Here is a 21436-nt window from a genome sequence, read left to right as displayed (position 1 = left end):
ATGAAGCGTGGAACATAAATCTTCGCCCCAACTGATGAGCTTGATGCAGACTCTGTCCTTCTGGACTGCCCCCAAAATAGCAGACACTCCAATGAGCAACCCAAAAAATGTGAGCAGCTACGGTTATTTTCATTTATTTCCACCAGAACATTAACTTCAGTGTCCTAACATCCAGGCAACATTGCAGGCACTAAAAATAGAAACCTGGAGATGAAACCGCACCAGGCTACAGAATACTCCCAATTTCCAGCAACGTGCTGCCTTTAACGAATGACCAAGATTCCGTAAGTGAGAGGTTCTTAACCATGCAGACTGACAACAGATGTTATAAGGCCACATTTATGCCGGTCTGCGAAGGAGGATAAAGATCGGTTTATAGATAAAAAATAACCTGGTCCTGATGTCAACTGTTCTCAAACAATTCGACACAGATGAAGAACCAAGGCGCTAACATGCAATAAAGATTGCCAGGCCTTTGCTGGCAGCAAACTTACGTCCCAGCAGATGTAATACCGGTCAACTTCTTTGTTCTTTTAGAAAAATAACAAAGAGAATATTACATAAAGGAAGCACTCCTACCACCTGTACGCCCAAGAAAGGACCTTGGAGAGTTTGGTGAGTAGAAGGGATTGTGTTTTGAAATTCGGGTGATATGAAGAGAACACGTTCAACAGTTCAAGCTCCTGACCGAAGATTCCATTACGAAGTCTGGGTTGACATGGGCCAACACTTCGCATAAACACCTAAAATAAATACTGTGCAGTGAGGAAATAAATGGTCATAGAACATTGGTATGTAGGGGATAGGAATAATAAGTAAAGACTACTTATCTATGACAGACACATTGATGCCTTCTACTACATAGTGCAAAGTTTTCCATATTCTCTTTAGTAGCGGTAATATAGCCTAGCTATCTTGGGCATGTTGCAACTCTTTGTGTAGCTGAAAACCAGTCAAAAGCAGAATAAAGAGCCAGAAACATTTTCAGAGCATCTATCGTGAAACGAAGCAAAGTATGCTTCGCTCATAAAAACAGAATAAGGTTTGTGACAGGTGGCCCACAAGAACCTGTGCAGGAAGCCCTCATCCACTTGTGCACGAACTATTCATACCCAGTGGTCTTGTAAAGCATGTACACAGCAATAAGGCACAAAGGTAAGCTTCCATAATGTTTGTACAGCTAGGACAGGTTAAAACCAGTTAGGCCCTCAAACCTATGAGAGGAAACGCATGCCACAGACGACAATACTAAAGATTAAGTAATATCCATAGCAGTATAATCAACCCACCCTTAAAGTGTGAATTCCTGGATTGTACGCAGCAGATGGGGCTCGGTCTACATCTCTCTTCAGACCTATTCCCATTATTTATCCTAAGGAAGGGCTGATCTCTGTGAATGAGAAAGCGAATAAATCAATATAAAAAGGCTAGGTCCGGGACCAGTATACATCGATCAAGCACAACGCTGGAGAACTAGGGGCCAGATGTAGGTAGGCTTTTACCGGTCGGTAACGGCCGAAATCGGCCGTTACCGGCCGGTAAAAGCCTTTTCCTATGTAGGAGGCTATTTTACAGATTCGGTAAATAACAAATCGGTATTATCATTTACCTATTCGGTATTTACCAAATAGGTAAATGACATGTAGGAAGCACTGTAAACAGTGCTTCTGGGCTTTAAGAATTCGTTATTTACCACCAACTATTATGTAAATGCATAAATGTGCATTTACACCTGTGCCATGTGACAGACATACATGCCCTTAGGGCATGTATGTATGCCACATGTGCACACCAGCACTAATCAGGGGTGCAACAGGGTGTCAAAGTGATACCCTGCTACCCTTGACTTTTCCCCAATTTTACCGAATCGGTAATTACCGATTCGGTAATTGACATTCATTCCTATGGGCCTCCAGGCCCATAGGAATCCATGGCAAATACCGAATCTGTAATTACCGATTCGGTAAATACCGAATCTTAATGATTCGGTATTTTTTACTGATTAATTACCTACATAGGATTTACCGATTCTAAAATACCGAATCGGTAAAATTCGATATTTTAGAATCGGTAAAACCTATTTACCTACATCTAGCCCTTGATTCTGTGTGTTGCACTAAACATTACAGGTCAAGTCTTCCTTCTAGAATATTGGCTTGAATGGCAGGATCCATCCTAATAAAGAATAAATAAACCGGAGCTTAGTTTCTGGACGTGAACATGAGGACTGTTTAAGCGGGGCCTTTCCAAACTGCACCCTATACAAAGCAAAAAGGTGTATTGTACAAAAATAAAAAAGAAATGAATTATGAATTAAGACTACATACAATGTAGCATGCAGAGCAGGATATGGCATCCATAAACACAGGCAAACAGGACTTCTTAGTGAAAAGGCTGTTGTTTGGACGCTCTGCGAGGGGAAGGGCTAAAGTATATAGTTCTTTGAAATTTTTAAAGCTAGCACGGGTGACTCTTCTCGGACAAACCTCACCCTCCTAATATAAGCAGTGTGATAAGGATATGATGCAAGAAGATCAAACTGAACAAGTCCATTAATTGCATTAAACTTAGGAACCTAAGCTGCTCACTAAGGATTCTAACGTCAAAAGACACATAGTGATTCATTTGAAATGATTGGAAGGTCCAAGGCTTTCGAGGTGTGATGTGGCTGAATTGGGCGCCAGCTGAAGAGATACGAATGTCTATTTGCCAAACGGACCCTAAACTTGAAACCAACCTGAAACATGGAGAAATATTCATGGAACTGTGTGTTTAGATCCCGATGCTGTGGATGGATGGTATAGCTACTGGTAAGTGAACACTTAACTTGTGACTGGTACTGCATTGTGTAGGTCACATCTCTGTCCCATATCCTAAATACGAAATATCATACTGTTATAAGAAGTTTCTCTGCCCAACGCTGACAATGCCTCAGTACTATTTTGTTGTAATGTGTATTTTAGGTACAAAAATCAATTGTGTCCTGAAAAAAGATTGAACAGTCGACAGTGTGGCCTTCAAGGAATAGTATTTCTTGAGATTGTTCACAGATTGTGATTTTATTAAAATGTTGCTTTTGTCACCCCTATTTTAGGTTATTATAGCAACCCCAGGAAGGCTGCTTGAAATTCTGAAGCAAGAGTCAGTTGAACTTGGAGACATACAAATTGTTGTTATTGATGAAGTAAGTATGTACAAAGGCTAAAGCCCACATTTTAATTTTTATGAAAACTTAATTACTCTCAAACATGGTATTTTGCTGTGGTAAATCAAATCTTTAGAAAAGCTTGCAAAAAAAACCTTCAGTTTTTAAACATGTGCATAGTGAAAGAATCCTGCTCATGTTGATGATGCAGATAATTTGTGTGTAAAAAAGAAAACATAATTGTAGATATAAGACGACGTTCAGTTTCCTTTTTTTTTTATAAATATTTTTTATTGAGTTTTTTGGGCAGTGGTAAATTGCATATACAGCACATATAGCATACAATACATATAACAGAAGAAGGCACAATTATTCATGACAATAAAATTACAGAAAGAAGAAACACCCTAAAAGAAAAAGAAAAACTAGACAGAATTCTCATATCCAAGTTGCGATTGGTGACCATAATTTTTGGCCAAAGATCTTCCTTTTCCGACCCTTAAATTTGTAAACAGCATTCTCCAGCCTATAAATATTTAATAATTTAGATTGCCAATGATAAAACGTTGGCGAATCCGTGTCGAGCCAGCGGGAAGTTATGCAAGATCGTAATACTGCCATTGCAATAAATAGAAAACCTTCTTCAGCTGCCGATAACTCGGTAAGTTCCATTTGAATTCCAAATATTATTAATACAGGTGATAAGATGATATTAGCATTCAACACACTATTCAAAAATTCTTGAACTTTAAACACAAATTGCACAATTTTCGGGCAACTAAAGAGCATATGATTTAAATCAGCGGCAAAAAGCCCACAACAGCTACATCCAGTCCCCTTTAGAGCTTTCCATTTTGCTAATTTTGATGGTGTATAATACAGGTCAAACACTGACATAAAATGCTGACTTTTAAGGGAGCCATTAACTAGAACCCTGTTGCTCACCTCTAGAGCCCTAGAAATATCAATTCCCTCAATTCCCAAATTTCTTTGCCATTTCTCCACATAGAAATCTAAGTTATCTGGCACTCTGTTTAACATTAATTGATAAATTGCACCAATTTTATTTTTCTTCCTACAGCTCTCCAAAACGTCAGACGTATGCATTAAATCAGTGTGTAGTAGATTATTAGATTCCAAAAAACTGCGAATCTGCAGATATTTAAAAAAATCACCTCTAGTGAGGTCAAATTGCATCTGTAACTCAGCAAACGAAACGAAAGATCCATCTTGATATAGCTGCCCAAGTAAACAGATCTGAAGACCGTGCCAACGGTGCATGACAGGATCAGAAAAAATCCCAGGCAGTAAGGGGTTCCCAAATAGAGGCGTATAGTAATTCAACTTAGATAGGAAATAGAATTTCTTATTAATTTGTTTCCATAGCTGGAATACAGATATCATAATCTTGAACTTGGTTTTTTTGTAATAGCTGGGTTCTGTGAATTTTACCAGACATTGACGCACTTCAGTTCCCAACAGCATTTCATATATAGATGGTATTAAAGATTCGTCTAAGCTATACTCTTGGAATAATAAGATGCCCATCACTTTGAGAGTAATAACCCAATAATAAAGTCGGAAACTAGGGATACTTAAACCACCACGTACTCTCGGAAGAATACACCACTTAATGGATCTCCTGGTACGGCGGTAACCCCATAAAAACCTAGATATAATTCGATCTATTTTACTAAAAACTGATGAGGAAAAACGAAGTGGTATGGTGCGAAAAAAATAAAGAAACTTTGGAAGAATCAACATTTTCACAGCGTTTGTGCGACCAACAAGGGATAGATGCAGGTTATTCAGTCTCTCTAATGTCCTATTAGTAGAAACTAACAAAGGATCCATATTGAGCCGGACTATGTCCTCTACCTTCTCAGAAATTGTAACACCAAGTTATTTAACTGTCGAAGCCAGAACGACACCACCTGGTCGACCAGTAGAGGAATGTAGTATTTGGGTTTTTGAGATATTGAGCTTGTGTCCTGAGAGCCTACCAAACTCATGGACCAGTTCTACAATTTTCGGTAGCGCTAAGACAGCATCAGTAGTCACAATGGCAACGTCGTCTGCATAGGCGAGGACGTTGTGCTCAGACTGATACAGTTTAACCGAAGGAATACTTGTATCTCGCATAAGTTTAGTCAGGTATGGTTCTATGTATAGCGCAAAGGGTAGTGGAGAGCAAAGACAGCCTTGTCTTGTTCCTCTGCTGATTGAAAAAGGGTCAGACATCTCCATTCCTATACGAATCATTGCCGTAGGGTTACAATACAGTGCCTGAATGGCCTAATGAATTCAAATGGGAAGCCCTTCCAAACCAGGACAGACCACAGGAACCCCCAGTCAACCCTGTCGAAGGCTTTTTCAGCTTCCAACAGGATGACCCCGACCGGGGATTCTGTGGCCTATGCCCAGTCTAACAAAGCAATAATGCGTCTAACATGATCTGTGGTATCTCTCTTCTTAATAAAACCATGCTGAGTCTTACACACTAAATCGGGCATTATATCGTTCAATCTGTTAGCCAGAATTTTAGAAAAGATTTTGCTGTCAGATGTAATGAGAGATATTGGACGATATGAGCTTAACTCTTTTGGATCTTTTCCTTTCTTATTAAATACTGCAATAGTAGCCATAGACCATGAAGCAGGTGGATTCCCTTGAAAAGCTTGATGATAGACTTTAATTAGCTCAGGTTTGAGCATATTTCTAAAAGTACGATAAAATTCAAGAGGGATTTGATCTGACCCCATTGCTTTCCCTGGAGCAAGGCTAAGGATTGCCGTTTCAATCTCCTGCCATGTAATAGGAGCTGTAAAAGAATCTCTATAATCTTCAAGAAGTGGTGTGTTATCGATATTATTCAAATAGTCCATTGGGGCGCTGGCTGTATTAGTTTCATTATTATCTTTGTTATATAAAACCTTATAAAAGGAATTGAATGCTTGCAGTATCCCTGCCCTGGTCTCTTGTAGTGATCCCTCTAAATCTACAACTCCGACTATTTCATTTTGCATAGCTTTCTGTCTAAGCCGCCGAGCTAAGATCCTCCCCGTTTGCTCACATTATTCATAACACTCAGCCCTGTGCTGTTTATATTTAACCGCCACCTGATCTATTATGTGAGAATATAGGACAGACCTTTTAACAGTTAAAAGGCGCTGAGCCTCGTCCGCACCCTGACCATTTCTAAGTGCTAAAACTAAATTTAATTCAGCATCCCGAATTAGAGCTAATTTATTCTTGAATTCAGCTTGTGTTTTCTTTTGTTTGAAGTTGGAGTAACTAATAGTTTCGCCTCTAACAACAGATTTAAAAGTATCCCACACAACTTGGATTGAGGATGTCTCATTATTGTAGAGAAAAAAGTCCTTAATAATTTTGGTCATATATTGAAGGTACTCTTCATCAAGCAACAGAGTTCTTTGAAAGGACCATTGTGAATTCAATTTAGGACTTTTGAAAGGGAGCTTTAATTCCAGTATAACAGGATTGTGGTCAGAAACCAGTTGTGGTAATAGCTCTATCCCCACATTCTCCATAAATGATGATGAAATAAAAAAATAGTCTAGACGAACAAACTTCTGGTGGGGGATTGAAAAAAAGGTATATCCAGAGTCATTAGGTTGCAACCTGTTCCACACATCAAATAATCCGTTCTCTAGAGCTAGTTCTCTTAAAGCTCTATAAATGTTAATCTTACGGCCAGTATATTTCAGATTAGATCTAATATTACAGTTTGATTCGACATGGACATTCAAATCCCCGCACAAAATTATGGGATGAGGCCAGGTTGACAATTCCGAGCTAACAGTATTAAATATTTCACCATCATCCAAATTAGGACTGTATAAACAACAGATGGTGAATTTATGACCTTCCACAACTAATTCTGCCAGACCCCATCTCCCCCATTTGTCCGCTAAAGTTCTAACACATTTACCAACTCCTTTTTTCATACAAATCGCAATACCTCTTTTAACCCCCGTTTGTTTAGAAGTTACTAATAATTCAAGCCCCAAATTTTTCAAAGTCGTTCGCTTATCCCATGGAATATGTGTCTCTTGTATACACAAAATATCAAGATATAGCAACTGAATCAATCTACGTAGAACCCCTACTTTTTTAGGGTCATTAAGGCCATTAATATTTAGAGTACATACTTTTATCTTCCTATCCATTTATAACATAATTGTGGGACTAAAAAATATGAACCTTATTTCTTCTTTCCTAAATTCACAAAAAGATACAGACAAAAAAAATCTCAGAAATGAAACAAATTTGTGCCAAAGAACCTGACCACTAGCAACTACCACTGCCTTACACCCCCACCACCAACCCTGCCCCCCCACCCTCCTCCCACATTGAACCCCACCCCCCGCCCTCCCCAATATATGAGGCACAGGAACGTCCAGTTCCTGAAAAAAATGGCGTGCCATGTCTCCACCCTTGAGACACCCCCAGGAGGAAGGAGACCTAATTTTACGAGCACGTAAAGCGTCTAAGCGAGCATGCATAGAGAAAAATACATTCGAATGCAGCTTATTCGATCAGAAAAAAATGTAGTATATTGCAATATTATATCATATATTATCATAAAGAGTCCAAATATTCTTTAGCTTTGACGTCTGAAAAGAAGAATCTATTCTCCCCTTAAATACGATTTTCAATTTCGCTGGATTTTGCAGAAAAACGGTGGCACCTTTCTTCTGAAAATCTGACGGAACTGTTCTACATTCAGCGGCGTGCTCCGCTGTGGCGTGCTACATTGTATCTGCTCTGGGCTCAGAGCAGTGTTTATCCAGGATGCCAGGGAGCCCGTAAGAAAAAGATGCAACCCAGAGCTCAGGCGGCTACACGCGGCAAGCCAGAAGAAAATGCTGGAGGCACTTTGGGAAATGACGAGGTGGTGGAGACTCTCCCTGGTAAGCCTGCTGCCGGTAGGGGTAAGACCATTCAGAAGGGGGTTGCAAAATCCCCGAAGGCTGCTGCTGAAAAAACGGCGGGCTGAAAGGGAAAGGCTCTACTCTTAGAACGCTCCCTGAACTATTTGAGAAACAATCCTCCAAACAGAAAAATGAAGCTGCACAAATGAGTGGTTTAAACCCGGCTTTTTTGGATAATAATTGCAGCGTTGTGGGAGCTGGTGTTTCGGTAGCGTTGGCAGACCTGCAAGTTACAGGGGAAGAATCGTGCTCCCCAGTGATGACTGAGGGCACTCCTGATTTAGTAGGCTCAGTCCCACAGGAACTTGTTGAGAACTTCTATTCTCTATCTGACTTTTCTTCAGTTGATAGTACTAATGCCAGCAGGGATGGGGCTGAGTGCAGTAATGAGAGCAGCTCTATGGAAGGCGAAGGTGAATTAAGCGGCAGCCTAGATTTACCAAATGTTTCTGCCTCCACAGTAAGGAGACGTAAGAAGAGAGGTTCTCAACGGGCTGCGAGCAAAGAGACCGAAGTTAACTCGCCTGAGCTGGTAGAAGACGCTCTATCCACGTCTAAAATCCAGGAGATAAGCAGCTCGGCTAATCACTCAGAGGTTACTACTCAGGGTGTCTGTCCTATAGCTGAGGATGCCGATCATGATGATGGGACCCCCAATGATCATCCCAAGGAAATCACTTTAACCACTATTTATAATATTTTGATGAGCCATCGTGCAGAAAGCAAAGCAGAGAACCAGCATACACAGGCTACTTGTTCTAAAGTTAAGAACGCAGTTCGCCGAGCCATTAAGTTATGTAGGGAAACTGCCGATAGAGTCACGGAGGCAGAGGTAAGAATCTCTGCTTTGGAAGACGAGACATCTGCGCAAAAACAGGAACCCGATAACATTAAGGCTCATAAAGACGATATATCTTATAAGCTATCCGGCTTGGAGAACCAGGCTCTTAGAAACAACCTGCGTTTCTTAGGTGTACCCGAGAAAAAATAGGGGGTTGAAGCTAGGGGGTTCATTATCGGGTTATTGAATGATGCTTTTCCAGAACTGATGACTTGGGATTGGTCCAAAGAAGTGCAACGAGCACACAGATTTCCTTTTGTAATAAGAAAGCAGCGTCAAGGGCAAGAAGAATATACTAGGGCTATTCTGGTCTCCTTTAACAATTTTTTGGCCAGGGAAGCAATCTTTTCATTAGCCAGGCCCGACAAAAAAGCTGAAGGTATGAATTGTGAAATTTTTGTGAGACCGGACTATTGTCAGGCCACTGTGGCTCAGCGGTGGCAGTTACGCCAACTTATCCCAGATTTTCAGACGACGTTCAGTTTCCAGTGTTTTATTAAATGTATTTGTGAACCAATAAAGCAAAAAAATAAAATCGGGACATAAGTAAATACTGCTTGATAATCATTCTCTGTTTGATTATTTGGACACATGCCACTGTCTAATCATTCTCTGATTGATTATTTGGACACATGCCACTGTCACCAATAATGTGAATATAGTTGACCACAAGCAACATGTTACCCATTTTATTGTAGCTGTAGTCCTCTAATTCACAGGTTTTGGTATTGTTGCACAGAAGTGGATATTTGACTATTTGTGTACCTCATTCTAAAGAGAACAAATCCAGCCAGTTAAATTGCAAACGTGAAAGCTTTGAGCTGGCAAGTATTGTGCTTGCTTAGATCCATACTGAACATTAATTAGCTTAAATGTTACTTATGTTCTCTAGTTATTTTTTGTAACTTGGAGGTTTGTGTTGACCAGCCTTAAACAATGGCAAAGCCAGTAGGTTACGCCTATGCAAGAACTATTGGCTTTGTCAATATGTTTTAGCCATGTTGTGCACCAGCGTGGCTGCTGTTCAGTCTGGCTATACATTTATGGCATAGAAGATCAGTGGTATGGAGTGTCCTGTCGTGAAGTGGAGAGTCATGGAGTGGCGTAGAGTGTCGTGGAGCAGTGTAGCGTACAGTGACGTAGAATGGAGTAGAGTGTTGTATCCTAGAATGGAGGAGAATATAGTGGATTAGAGTTAAGCGTCAGAGTGGAGTGACATACAGTGGAGGGGCATAGCATAGAGTGGAGTAAAGTATTGTGGAGTTGCATAAAGTGGGTTGGAATGCGTAAATTGAGGTGTAGTGGCATGGAGTAGAGTGTAGTGGCATTGCATATAGTGGAGAGTAGTGGCATACAGTGGAGTAGCAGAGCGGCCTACAGTGCAGTGCAGTGGGTAGAGTGCATTGATGCATGGTGCAGTGGTTTTGAGTAGAGTGGTTTGGAATGCAGCATAGTGGCGTAGAGTATAGTGGTGCAGAGTAGAATAGAGTGGCTTAAAGTAGATTATTTCAGAGTGACTTGGAGTGGATTATTGTAGAATTTCAAAACAATGTCTGTAGTGATCTTTTAGACTGCACCGGTCAATATCCCAAAATTTGTATGTATATTGTGCCTACTCCTAGAGTTTTTACCGCCCATAAAACTCAATATAAATCAACAATACTTTTTAGTAGGAAGGCAACAATCTATCTTTTTTTATTCATATGTCCATGATTCTGTTGTATAAAGCTGTAATCACTCTAGATCTAAATATTTATATGTAAAGTCTTTCCTTTTTAGGTCTCGCCTGAGCCAATGCGCTTGCGCATTCCTCTGGCGAGATTTTCGTAAGCGGAAAAGAAAAGTCTACCAATACGGCTGCGGATCGCATACAGTTCATGTGATCTATGCGCATGCACACCATCGCCAGCCACATAACACACCACCATTTGTCTGTGCCTCGGCATCAGACTTCAAAGGCTGCTGTTACCCCGCCCCCGCATCAGACTTCAAAGGAATGCGCTCCCCCAACCCCCGCCACAGCAATGCAGAGAGCTTATTTCTGGACGAAAGTGAAAGCCTACCGTGCTTGTTTACAGTAGCCTTGCTTTTCAAATGCTGTTGCTGTGTTGCCATCTCTCTAGGGACACAGCTTGAAAACACTCGACTTGCTAGCTGCAATAATACATCCTCTATGCTTTGCCTCTAGACACGTTGATCCCTCGCAGACTGTGCTGACTTTGCCCCTCCTGATTCTGAAACTGACCAACGCAGTCACCACGCAGTCTCTCCTCTCTTATGATGTCTGCCCTGCCACCATTTACTTCGGACCCTCACCCACCCTCACACACCCTCACCCTCACCACCCTCACACCCATTCAACCTCACCACCCTCACACCCATTCAACCTCACACACCCTCACTCACCCTCACAATCTCACAATCTCACACCCTCACACCCCTCACCCCCACAACCCTCTCACCCTCACTCACCCCCTCACACCCTCACACTCCACATCACTCAGGAACACCACCACATCACTCAGGGACATCACCACATCACTCAGAGGCACCACCACATCACTCAGGGGCACCACCACATCACTCAGGGGCACCACCACATCACTCAGGGACACCACCGTATCACTCGGGGACACCACCGTATCACTCGGGGACACCACCACATCACTCGGGGACATCACTCGGGAACACCACCACATCACTCGGGAACACCACCACCCACATCACTCGGGAACACCACCACATCACTCGGGAACACCACCACCCACATCACTCGGGAACACCACCACCCACATCACTCGGGAACACCACCACCCACATCACTCGGGAACACCACCACCCACATCACTCGGGGACACCACCACATCACTCGGGGACACCACCACATCACTCGGGAACACCACCACCCACATCACTCGGGAACACCACCACCCACATCACTCGGGAACACCACCACCCACATCACTCGGGAACACCACCACCCACATCACTCGGGAACACCACCACCCACATCACTCGGGAACACCACCACCCACATCACTCGGGAACACCACCACCCACATCACTCGGGAACACCACCACCCACATCACTCTGGGGCACCACCACATCACTCTGGGGCACCACCACATCACTCTGGGGCACCACCACATCACTCTGAGGCACCACCACATCACTCTGGGGCACCACCACATCACTCTGGGGCACCACCACATCACTCTGGGGCACCACCACATCACTCTGGGGCACCACCACATCACTCTGGGACACCACCACATCACTCTGGGACACCACCACATCACTCTGGGAACACCACCACATCACTCGGGAACACCACCCACATCACTCGGGAACACCACCACCCACATCACTCGGGAACACCACCACCCACATCACTCGGGAACACCACCACCCACATCACTCGGGAACACCACCACCCACATCACTCGGGAACACCACCACCCACATCACTCGGGAACACCACCACCCACATCACTCGGGAACACCACCACCCACATCACTCGGGAACACCACCACCCACATCACTCGGGAACACCACCACCCACATCACTCTGGGGCACGACCACATCACTCTGGGGCACCACCACATCACTCTGGGACACCACCACATCACTCTGGGAACACCACCACATCACTCTGGGAACACCACCACATCACTCGGGAACACCACCCACATCACTCGGGAACACCACCACCCACATCACTCGGGAACACCACCACCCACATCACTCGGGAACACCACCACCCACATCACTCGGGAACACCACCACCCACATCACTCGGGAACACCACCACCCACATCACTCGGGAACACCACCACCCACATCACTCGGGAACACCACCACCCACATCACTCGGGAACACCACCACCCACATCACTCGGGAACACCACCACCCACATCACTCGGGAACACCACCACCCACATCACTCGGGAGCACCACCACCCACATCACTCGGGAACACCACCACCCACATCACTCTGGGGCACCACCACATCACTCTGGGGCACCACCACATCACTCTGGGGCACCACCACATCACTCTGGGGCACCACCACATCACTCTGGGGCACCACCACATCACTCTGGGGCACCACCACATCACTCTGGGGCACCACCACATCACTCTGGGGCACCACCACATCACTCTGGGGCACCACTCTGGGACACCACCACATCACTCGGGGGCACCACCACATCACTCGATAACACCACCACATCACTCGGGAACACCACCACATCACTGGGGAACACCACCCACCACATCACTGGGGAACACCCCCACATCACTGGGGAACACCCCCACATCACTGGGGAACACCCCCACATCACTGGGGAACACCCCCACATCACTGGGGAACACCCCCAAATCACTGGGGAACACCACCACATCACTGGGGATGTCTCCAGCGAGGGCAAACCAGTATGTGCCTTACATCTCATCTATCACCCGCCGGGGGACAACCTCATCTTCACCCAACAACTCATGGACACCATCACATCCAATGCTGGTCGACAGATCACTCAAATCTACCTGGGTGACTTTAATCTCCATTGGAGACGACCAGAAAGACGCAGTGGTGAATAGTCTCAAAACTTTCCTTAATGCGCTTGACCTCACCCAAATATGCAACAGCCCAACGCACGATAAAGGTCCGATACTCGATCTGATCATCGCCAAAGAGGACTCTACCCAACTGGGGGCAATCCAACCTTGTGATTGGTCAGACCACCACATCATCACCTTCTTTATCAATGAAAAAGTCAAACCTACCCCGGCTCAACACACCAAACCCAAGATCTGGAAAAGGGACATGAAGAATCTTAACCCTAACTCCCTACCTCCCCACACCTACAGTCTCCTCTTTCCCCCTGCTGGCGCCTCTGATGTTCAATCACTGACCGACCACTACCTCGACTCTATGAACTCAATAATCAACGGAGTCGCCCCACTGCAACTAAAGAGAGTCTCCACCAAGAATTCAACCCTTGGTATGACGGCAGACTCAATGAAGACAGGGGTGTTATGCGAATGGCAGAGCGCACTTGGAGAGCGGACCCCTCATCACTGCATCGCAAAACGCTTAAGAATAAGAGAAATGCCTACTTTAGGAAAATCAAGCGTGCGAAAGCTGACTTTTTTAGCCTCCAGCTTGACCAAGCAAATAACCGACCAAGAAAATTGTTCGAACTAGTCAAAACTCAAACCAAGTCGCAACCCTTACAATCAAAAGACACAACAAGCGATATCCCACACAGGTAAGACTTTTCTGCTTTCTTTAAGCTAAAGACCGACAACCCTCATCAATCAGGCTTCAGAGCGAAACACAGCACGGAAACGGCCATGACGCACATAATTGATGACGCCCTCCAAATTCTTGATCGCAATGACTCATGCCTCCTCATCCTTCTTGACCTCTCTTCAGCATTTGACACGGTCAAATATGAGAACCTACTGGAGCTGCTAAACACCAGAATGGGTTTATCCGGGACTGTTCTCAAATGGTTCACCTCCTTCCTACATAACCGGTCTCAGAAGAACTGACCTCCTCAATGATGCAAGCCGATACCCTAGCCACATCAGAATGCCTAACACTCAACCTAAAAATAGCGCATCATGGACGTCCTTCGACACCTACTCTGAAGAAGCAATACACAAACTGCTCGGCACCTTGAAGCCCTCTAATCACCTCATAGACCCCCTACCGGCTAATGCTGTAAAAGACTTCACCCCCATGCTCCTCCCACTCTGGACCAAAATCATCAACAGTTCCCTTCAACAAGGTTTCATCCCTGACTCCCTCAAGGTGGGGCAAGTCACGCCCATACTCAAGAAACTTACAGCTGACCCGTCTGACCTAAACAATTACCGCCCTATCACCAATATCCCCACCTTGGCCAAACTGCTGGAAAAATGTGTACAACTCCAACTAACAAAACACATTGACCAGTTTGACCTCCTCAACCCTCATCAATCAGGCTTCAGAGCGAAACACAGCACGGAAACGGCCATGACGCACATAATTGATGACGCCCTCCAAATTCTTGATCGCAATGACTCATGCCTCCTCATCCTTCTTGACCTCTCTTCAGCATTTGACACGGTCAAACATGAGAACCTACTGGAGCTGCTAAACACCAGAATGGGTTTATCCGGGACTGTTCTCAAATGGTTCACCTCCTTCCTACATAACCGGTCTCAGAGGTTCAAGATCAACAATGTGCTGTCCTCACCTGTGCCAGTAGACTTAGGCGTTCCACAAGGATCCTCCCTTTCACCCACACTGTTCAACCTCATCATGGAACCACTGGCCACCTTGCTCCAAGCATCCAATGTACACTTCCATATGTATGCCGATGACACTCAACTTTACCTAAAGGTACAATCCCCGGAGGACATCAAACTCCTGAACTACACACTGAGCAACACCCAATCATGGCTGGCCGATAATCACCTTAAACTAAATGCTCTGAAAACTGAGTTCCTCCTGATATCACTCCCTGCGAAAACTACCACCACCCAAATCTGGCTCAATCACCTAACAGCACTCCATGTCCGACCGACCATTGTGGATTCTGCGAAATCCTTAGGCATCACACTCGACGCAAAGCTCAGCATGCAACAGCACATTAGCAAAGCAGCGAAAGGAGCTAACTTCCAAATCAATACATTAAGGAAACTTAAACCCTTCCTCCCAGTCAAAGACTTCCAAACTGCTGTACAAGCCATAGTCATCCCCTGCATAGACTATGGAATTGTGGCCCTCAGCGGACTCCCTCTAGCAACAACTGCACCCCTAAGAGCCTCCTTGAACTCTGCCGCGAGACTCATCACTGGCTCAAGAAAACACTCTCATATATCCCCTGATTTGATATCCCTGAAATGGCTGCCCTTTGAAGCCAGAATACAGCTGAAAATTGCTGTTATGACACACTCGGCCGTACACCACAAGGCACCCAACTACCTCACTCAAAAGTTGACTATATCAGGAGGGTCGAGATCCAATAGAAGTACAAAAAATCTACTCCTGAAACCTCGCAGATTCCGGAAGGAAAAAACTTACAAACGCTCCTTCTCAGGAATGGCACCCAGGATTTGGAACGCACTCCCTCCTGAAACCAGGCTTATCACCTCCTCTGCCTTCTTCAAGAAAGAGGTGAAAGGCTTCCTTATGGCCAAGTTCTCCTGACCTTTATCGTTGTTGGACTAGAGACTTTGCACCGCCTTGGTTTTACTTGCTACCTCATTGTCTAATGTCTAATGATATCATATCCTTAGTTGATTGCGAGCCTATTATACTACTCTCTCACTACCTATTACTTTAATGTTCATGTTAGTCTGCTGAAACTTGATGTTCCTACCCCTTCTCTCTCTGTAACTCTTAGAAAGTGGTATAAGCCAACCTTATAGCCTAGCTCTCCTGATCTCTATTGTAGCTGGATCAAAGACTCTGCACCGTTCTTATATTATCGTCTATTTGATCGTTTATTGTTATTCTAACAGCATATGACTACTACCCGATCATGCTATTGAATAGTATACTGTACCCAACACCATGTTTAGTCACCCTCCTGTTGCCCTCACCCCCTGCTTCTGTGAAGCGCTCTGATATCTGCAAAGATCTTGTTCGCGCTATATAAAACTCTGAATAAATAAAATAAATAAATAAATACTCTGGGGCACCACCACATCACTCTGGGGCACCACCACATCACTCTGGGGCACCACCACATCACTCTGGGGCACCACCACATCACTCTGGGGCACCACCACATCACTCTGGGGCACCACCACATCACTCTGGGGCACCACCACATCACTCGGGAACACCACCACATCACTCGGGAACACAACCACATCACTCGGGAACACCACCACATCACTCGGGAACACCACCACCCACATCACTCGGGAACACCACCACATCACTTGGGAACACCACCACCCACATCACTCGGGAACACCACCACATCACTCGGGAACACCACCACATCACTCGGGAACACCACCACATCACTCTGGGGCACCACCACATCACTCTGGGGCACCACCACGTCACTCTGGGGCACCACCACATCACTCTGGGGCACCACCACATCACTCTGGGGCACCACCACATCACTCTGGGGCACCACCACATCACTCGGGGGCACCACTCTGGGACACCACCACATCACTCGGGGGCACCACCACATCACTCGGGGGCACCACCACATCACTTGGGAACACCACCACATCACTTGGGAACACCACCACCCACATCACTCGGGAACACCACCACATCACTCTGGGGCACCACTCTGGGACACCACCACATCACTCGGGGGCACCACCACATCACTCGGGGGCACCACCACATCACTCGGGGGCACCACCACATCACTTGGGAACACCACCACCCACATCACTCGGGAACACCACCACATCACTTGGGAACACCACCACCCACATCACTCGGGAACACCACCACATCACTCGGGAACACCACCACATCACTCGGGAACACCACCACATCACTCTGGGGCACCACCACATCACTCTGGGGCACCACCATGTCACTCTGGGGCACCACCATGTCACTCTGGGGCACCACCATGTCACTCTGGGGCACCACCACATCACTCTAGGGCACCACAACATCACTCTGGGGCACCACCACATCACTCTGGGGCACCACCACATCACTCTGTGGCACCACCACATCACTCGGGGCACCACTCGGGGGCACCACCACATCACTCGGGGGCACCACCACATCACTCGGGGGCACCACCACATCACTCGGGGGCACCACCACATCACTCGGGGGCACCACCACGTCACTCTGGGGCACCACCACATCACTCTGGGGCACACCACATCACTCTGGGGCACACCACATCACTCTGGGGCACACCACATCACTCTGGGGCACCACCGCATCACTCTGGGGCACCACCGCATCACTGGGGGACACCACCGCATCACTGGGGGACACCACCGCATCACTCGGGGACATCCACCGCTTCACTCGGGGACATCCACCGCTTCACTCTGGGACACCACCACATCACTCAGCCCAACCACATCATCACTCAACACCACAACAGCACTGTCCTTGCTTGCTACCAACGAGCATTGCCATAGCCAATAGGACTCTCATTAGGAAAGTGTAAGCTATTGGCTTTGTGAATAACAAGGCTATTAATTTATATATTTTTAAAGCCAACACATATTTAAAAAAAATTGTCATTTACAATACCAATAGCTCACACTTTCCTAATGCGAGACCTATTGCATTGCAAATGCTTGTTTTCTTTGTTATGTTGATGTTTTTTTTCTAAATGTATTTTTATTGCAAATCAGATCTTAATCATTTTTTTGGCAGACCCAGTCAACACGTTTGATCCCTTATAGGGACTTAATCAGGGCGTAAAACAATTATACATAGATACATAATCAGAGCATTAAATATATTCTAAACCTCATCACATTTCTTATTTTTTTTTGTCTAAAAATTGTTTTACGTTTAAGAAAATAAGAAGAATAAATTCTACCTTTTATATAAAAAATATACACCCCAGGCCTGTGTCTAATTCACATTCCTGAAAACTCAATTCAAACTAGCCCAGCTTTACATGTTCAGACTAGACTTTTACATACTTTGTGAGTCAATTAATTTTATGCGTCTCCTAACCTAAATTATCCCCTATGATCTTCGTGATTACAGCTACACAGTGTGTTTTATTTCATTCTCTACATTCCTTTCCACCTAACTGAGCATACTGGTGAATATGGTATATATAGGAGGACCAATCCATTACTTACAGAAAATTATATTTCATTTCTGTGCTGTCATTCATTTAGATTTCATCATTTTCAGTCCATTAAAACCACTGTTAATAAAACCTATATATCGACTGCTTATTCTTTATCCTGTTCATGCATACAAGTCAACCTTAGTCACAAACCTTTTGGTTTTATCCTACTGTCCTTCCTGTCGGGACATATTGTTTCTTCCCCCCCATCATTCGCATATTGGTTTTGTATTTAGGTTTCGGCCTGGCCGTAGCACTGCAAAGCAGTGCTCCGCCCAGGGCGAAATCTTATGTCCTACAGTATGGGGCTTTGGTCCCGCCTCTGTCTTCCATTGGCTAGCTCCATAAATGGAGGCTAGCCATTGGAAGAGATTGGCTGTCAGTCACTCTTTCCCCATCGGAACGCGATTCGGGGGCGTTTTCGTGTCTTTTTTTAAGTCCCGCCCTCTCCTCTTCCCATTGGCTGGAATTTTACCTTCCAGCCAATGGGAAGGGGAGACCACGAAAAACACGCCCGCGAGCTATCCTCCGTCGCGCTCTCGTCTCATTTTACAATATGATCGCTTTCCCGATCGTTTGAAGTGCCGCTTGTTGCGCGTTACGGACGCTTTTGCATCTACCTTAGTATACACCATGTATGTGTTTCTTTATCCTGGAAAGCTAGTGCACTCTTCCCATGCATACTCCTGATTGTATTTTTAATTAAGAAAAAGAATACAAATGTTATCCAAACGTAGCTGTACATTAAAGTGAGAAAAAAACCTACGTTTGTGGGACTGGCGATATTGCAAAATGGGAAATAAGCCATTTAGTTGATGCAGGAGGACTGATCAATGGGGAAACGGGAATTTCCAGAGAGGCTACAGCTTGGAAGAGGCTGGTACAGCTTGGACAATTGGGCGATATTTGGGCCCTATTGCACGAGAAAAAATCGTGTTAGGCTGGCTGCCGAAATTTGGGCTAGAATCCGCCGAGTGTGCGGTGGATTCAAAGCTTTGTGCGGCGCCGCCCCGCCCACGCTGCAGCCGATGGTTGCCTTCCTCATCACACCCCTTTTTGACTTTAAGGTGTCTGTGCCCTGCGGCCCCTGCCCACAAGTAACACCTGCACGGTCGTATATCTTTGCAGGCGGGAAGCTGCTGCCAATGAGGGTCCTGCTATACCAGCAGCGACTTCCCGACCTGCCCCCAAAAGTGTGCTGACCTGCCCTGGGGTTCCTGTGACCCAATCGTGGGTCAGATTATTTACTCAGTGGTGCTGTGGTGGGCGCGTCAGGCAGGGTACTGCCCCGCCCCATACCTTTGCCCTTTATCTTTGGGATCCCCTCCCCCCACTTCCGAGCTGAGCCTGCGCTGCGACTACGGACTGCGAGGGAGAGTGACCAGTACCACTGACTGACCAACCATCTTGGTTACGACGACGAGGCCTCTGCATGGCTCCTCGTCTTTGGCCTTCGACTTGTAGCAGCCTCAGCCTGCCCTGCAGTCAGCTGCTCCTCCCGGCCCCAGCCCCTCCTCTCCTGTGAACTTTGCAGATTGCTCCGGCGGCCGTCCCCAGCAAGTTTAAAGGTGAGGCAGGTGTGTAATTTGAAATGTATGGTCGAAGTGGTCAAAGTGGGCGGGATCGGCACGGCGCAGCGTGCCCCTACTTTATTTGTATAGATACATGTCAACCCTCCCGATTCAGGCGGGAGACTACCGATTTCAAGGCTAGTCTCCCGCCTCAGGCTTGGTATTGTGTAACATAAATTCTTCCAGCAATAGTTAGAGTGGCGATGCAGGGGCTCTAGGAGGGGTGAAAAACCAACAAAGCCCCATTAACAAGCAGTTTCAGCCCGGGGTGGCCCAAGGGGGGGTAGGGGGGGGTCGGGGGGGTCGCACTGCCAGCAACCTGCCAGGGTGCACAACACTTGCATCACCCTCTCTCTGCCTGCCATTGCGCTCCATGCTTCAGAAAGGTAAGGGAAAAACCGTGCATTTGCATTTCAAATGTCCGATCCTGCAGCAGCCTCGGAAATAAAATGGTTCAAAATATGAAAAATCAATAATGAAATAAAGGAAGACTGAGTGTTCTTAAAGTGGGCAGATTAGTTTTATTCAAACCACAAAAACATTAGCGTCATTTTACCGAGTTTGCCAGTGAAGCGCTGTTCCCCCGCCCCCCCTGGCGAAGTGCGTCAAACCTGGAGGTATTGCAATACAAAATGTGTAGGGCGGCTTTGTGTTCACGAATGTGGGGCCATATTAGCAAGTAACGGCGATAACATTATCGCCGTTCCTTGATAATATGCCCGTAGTCTTTTTAAACCATACTGCTTACGTTTTGTGAGCATATAAGCAGGGGACATTGAAATGGTTCCTTTGTGGGCCCTGTAGTTTGCAGGCAAACATACTTGTTGATTTCTGCATAAATGTAAAAGCGTTAAGTTCACCATGTTGTTCCTGCTTACACTTCACATGCTTTACTTAATCTTTCATTCCCTATGAGTGTTTGCTTTTTCCAGGTGTAATATTTGGCTGGGTAATCAAGCAAAGGGTGCCGTATGGATTCAGTCTCTATTGATAATAGTGGCTGTTTTTGAAACCCATTCCATGTCTAAAGTATACCACAGTCTTAAGTACCAATGTCAAGCAAGGGCAGTTTTCCTTATCCAAAGAAGCTGCCAGAGTGTTTACCAC

The 21436-nt window shown here is 45.5% G+C and overlaps 1 protein-coding gene across 1 annotated transcript in view; it reads left to right on the top strand.

The window, feature by feature from the left end:
• The window catches only part of DDX59 (DEAD-box helicase 59), a 145513-nt gene that overhangs the window by 55978 nt on the left and 68099 nt on the right, over positions 1-21436 (top strand). Inside the window, exon 3 of the mRNA XM_086957770.1 lies at positions 3095-3184. Within this exon, the coding sequence (XP_086813896.1) occupies positions 3095-3184 (90 nt within the window). The remainder of the gene's footprint in view (positions 1-3094; positions 3185-21436) is intronic.

The sequence above is a fragment of the Lissotriton vulgaris genome, chromosome 1_1 (assembly GCF_964263255.1).
Source record: "Lissotriton vulgaris chromosome 1_1, aLisVul1.2, whole genome shotgun sequence".
NCBI classification, from domain to species: Eukaryota; Metazoa; Chordata; class Amphibia; order Caudata; family Salamandridae; genus Lissotriton; species Lissotriton vulgaris.
The sequence above is the reverse complement of the archived record's forward strand: the minus strand, read 5'-3'. Positions and strand labels throughout refer to the sequence as shown.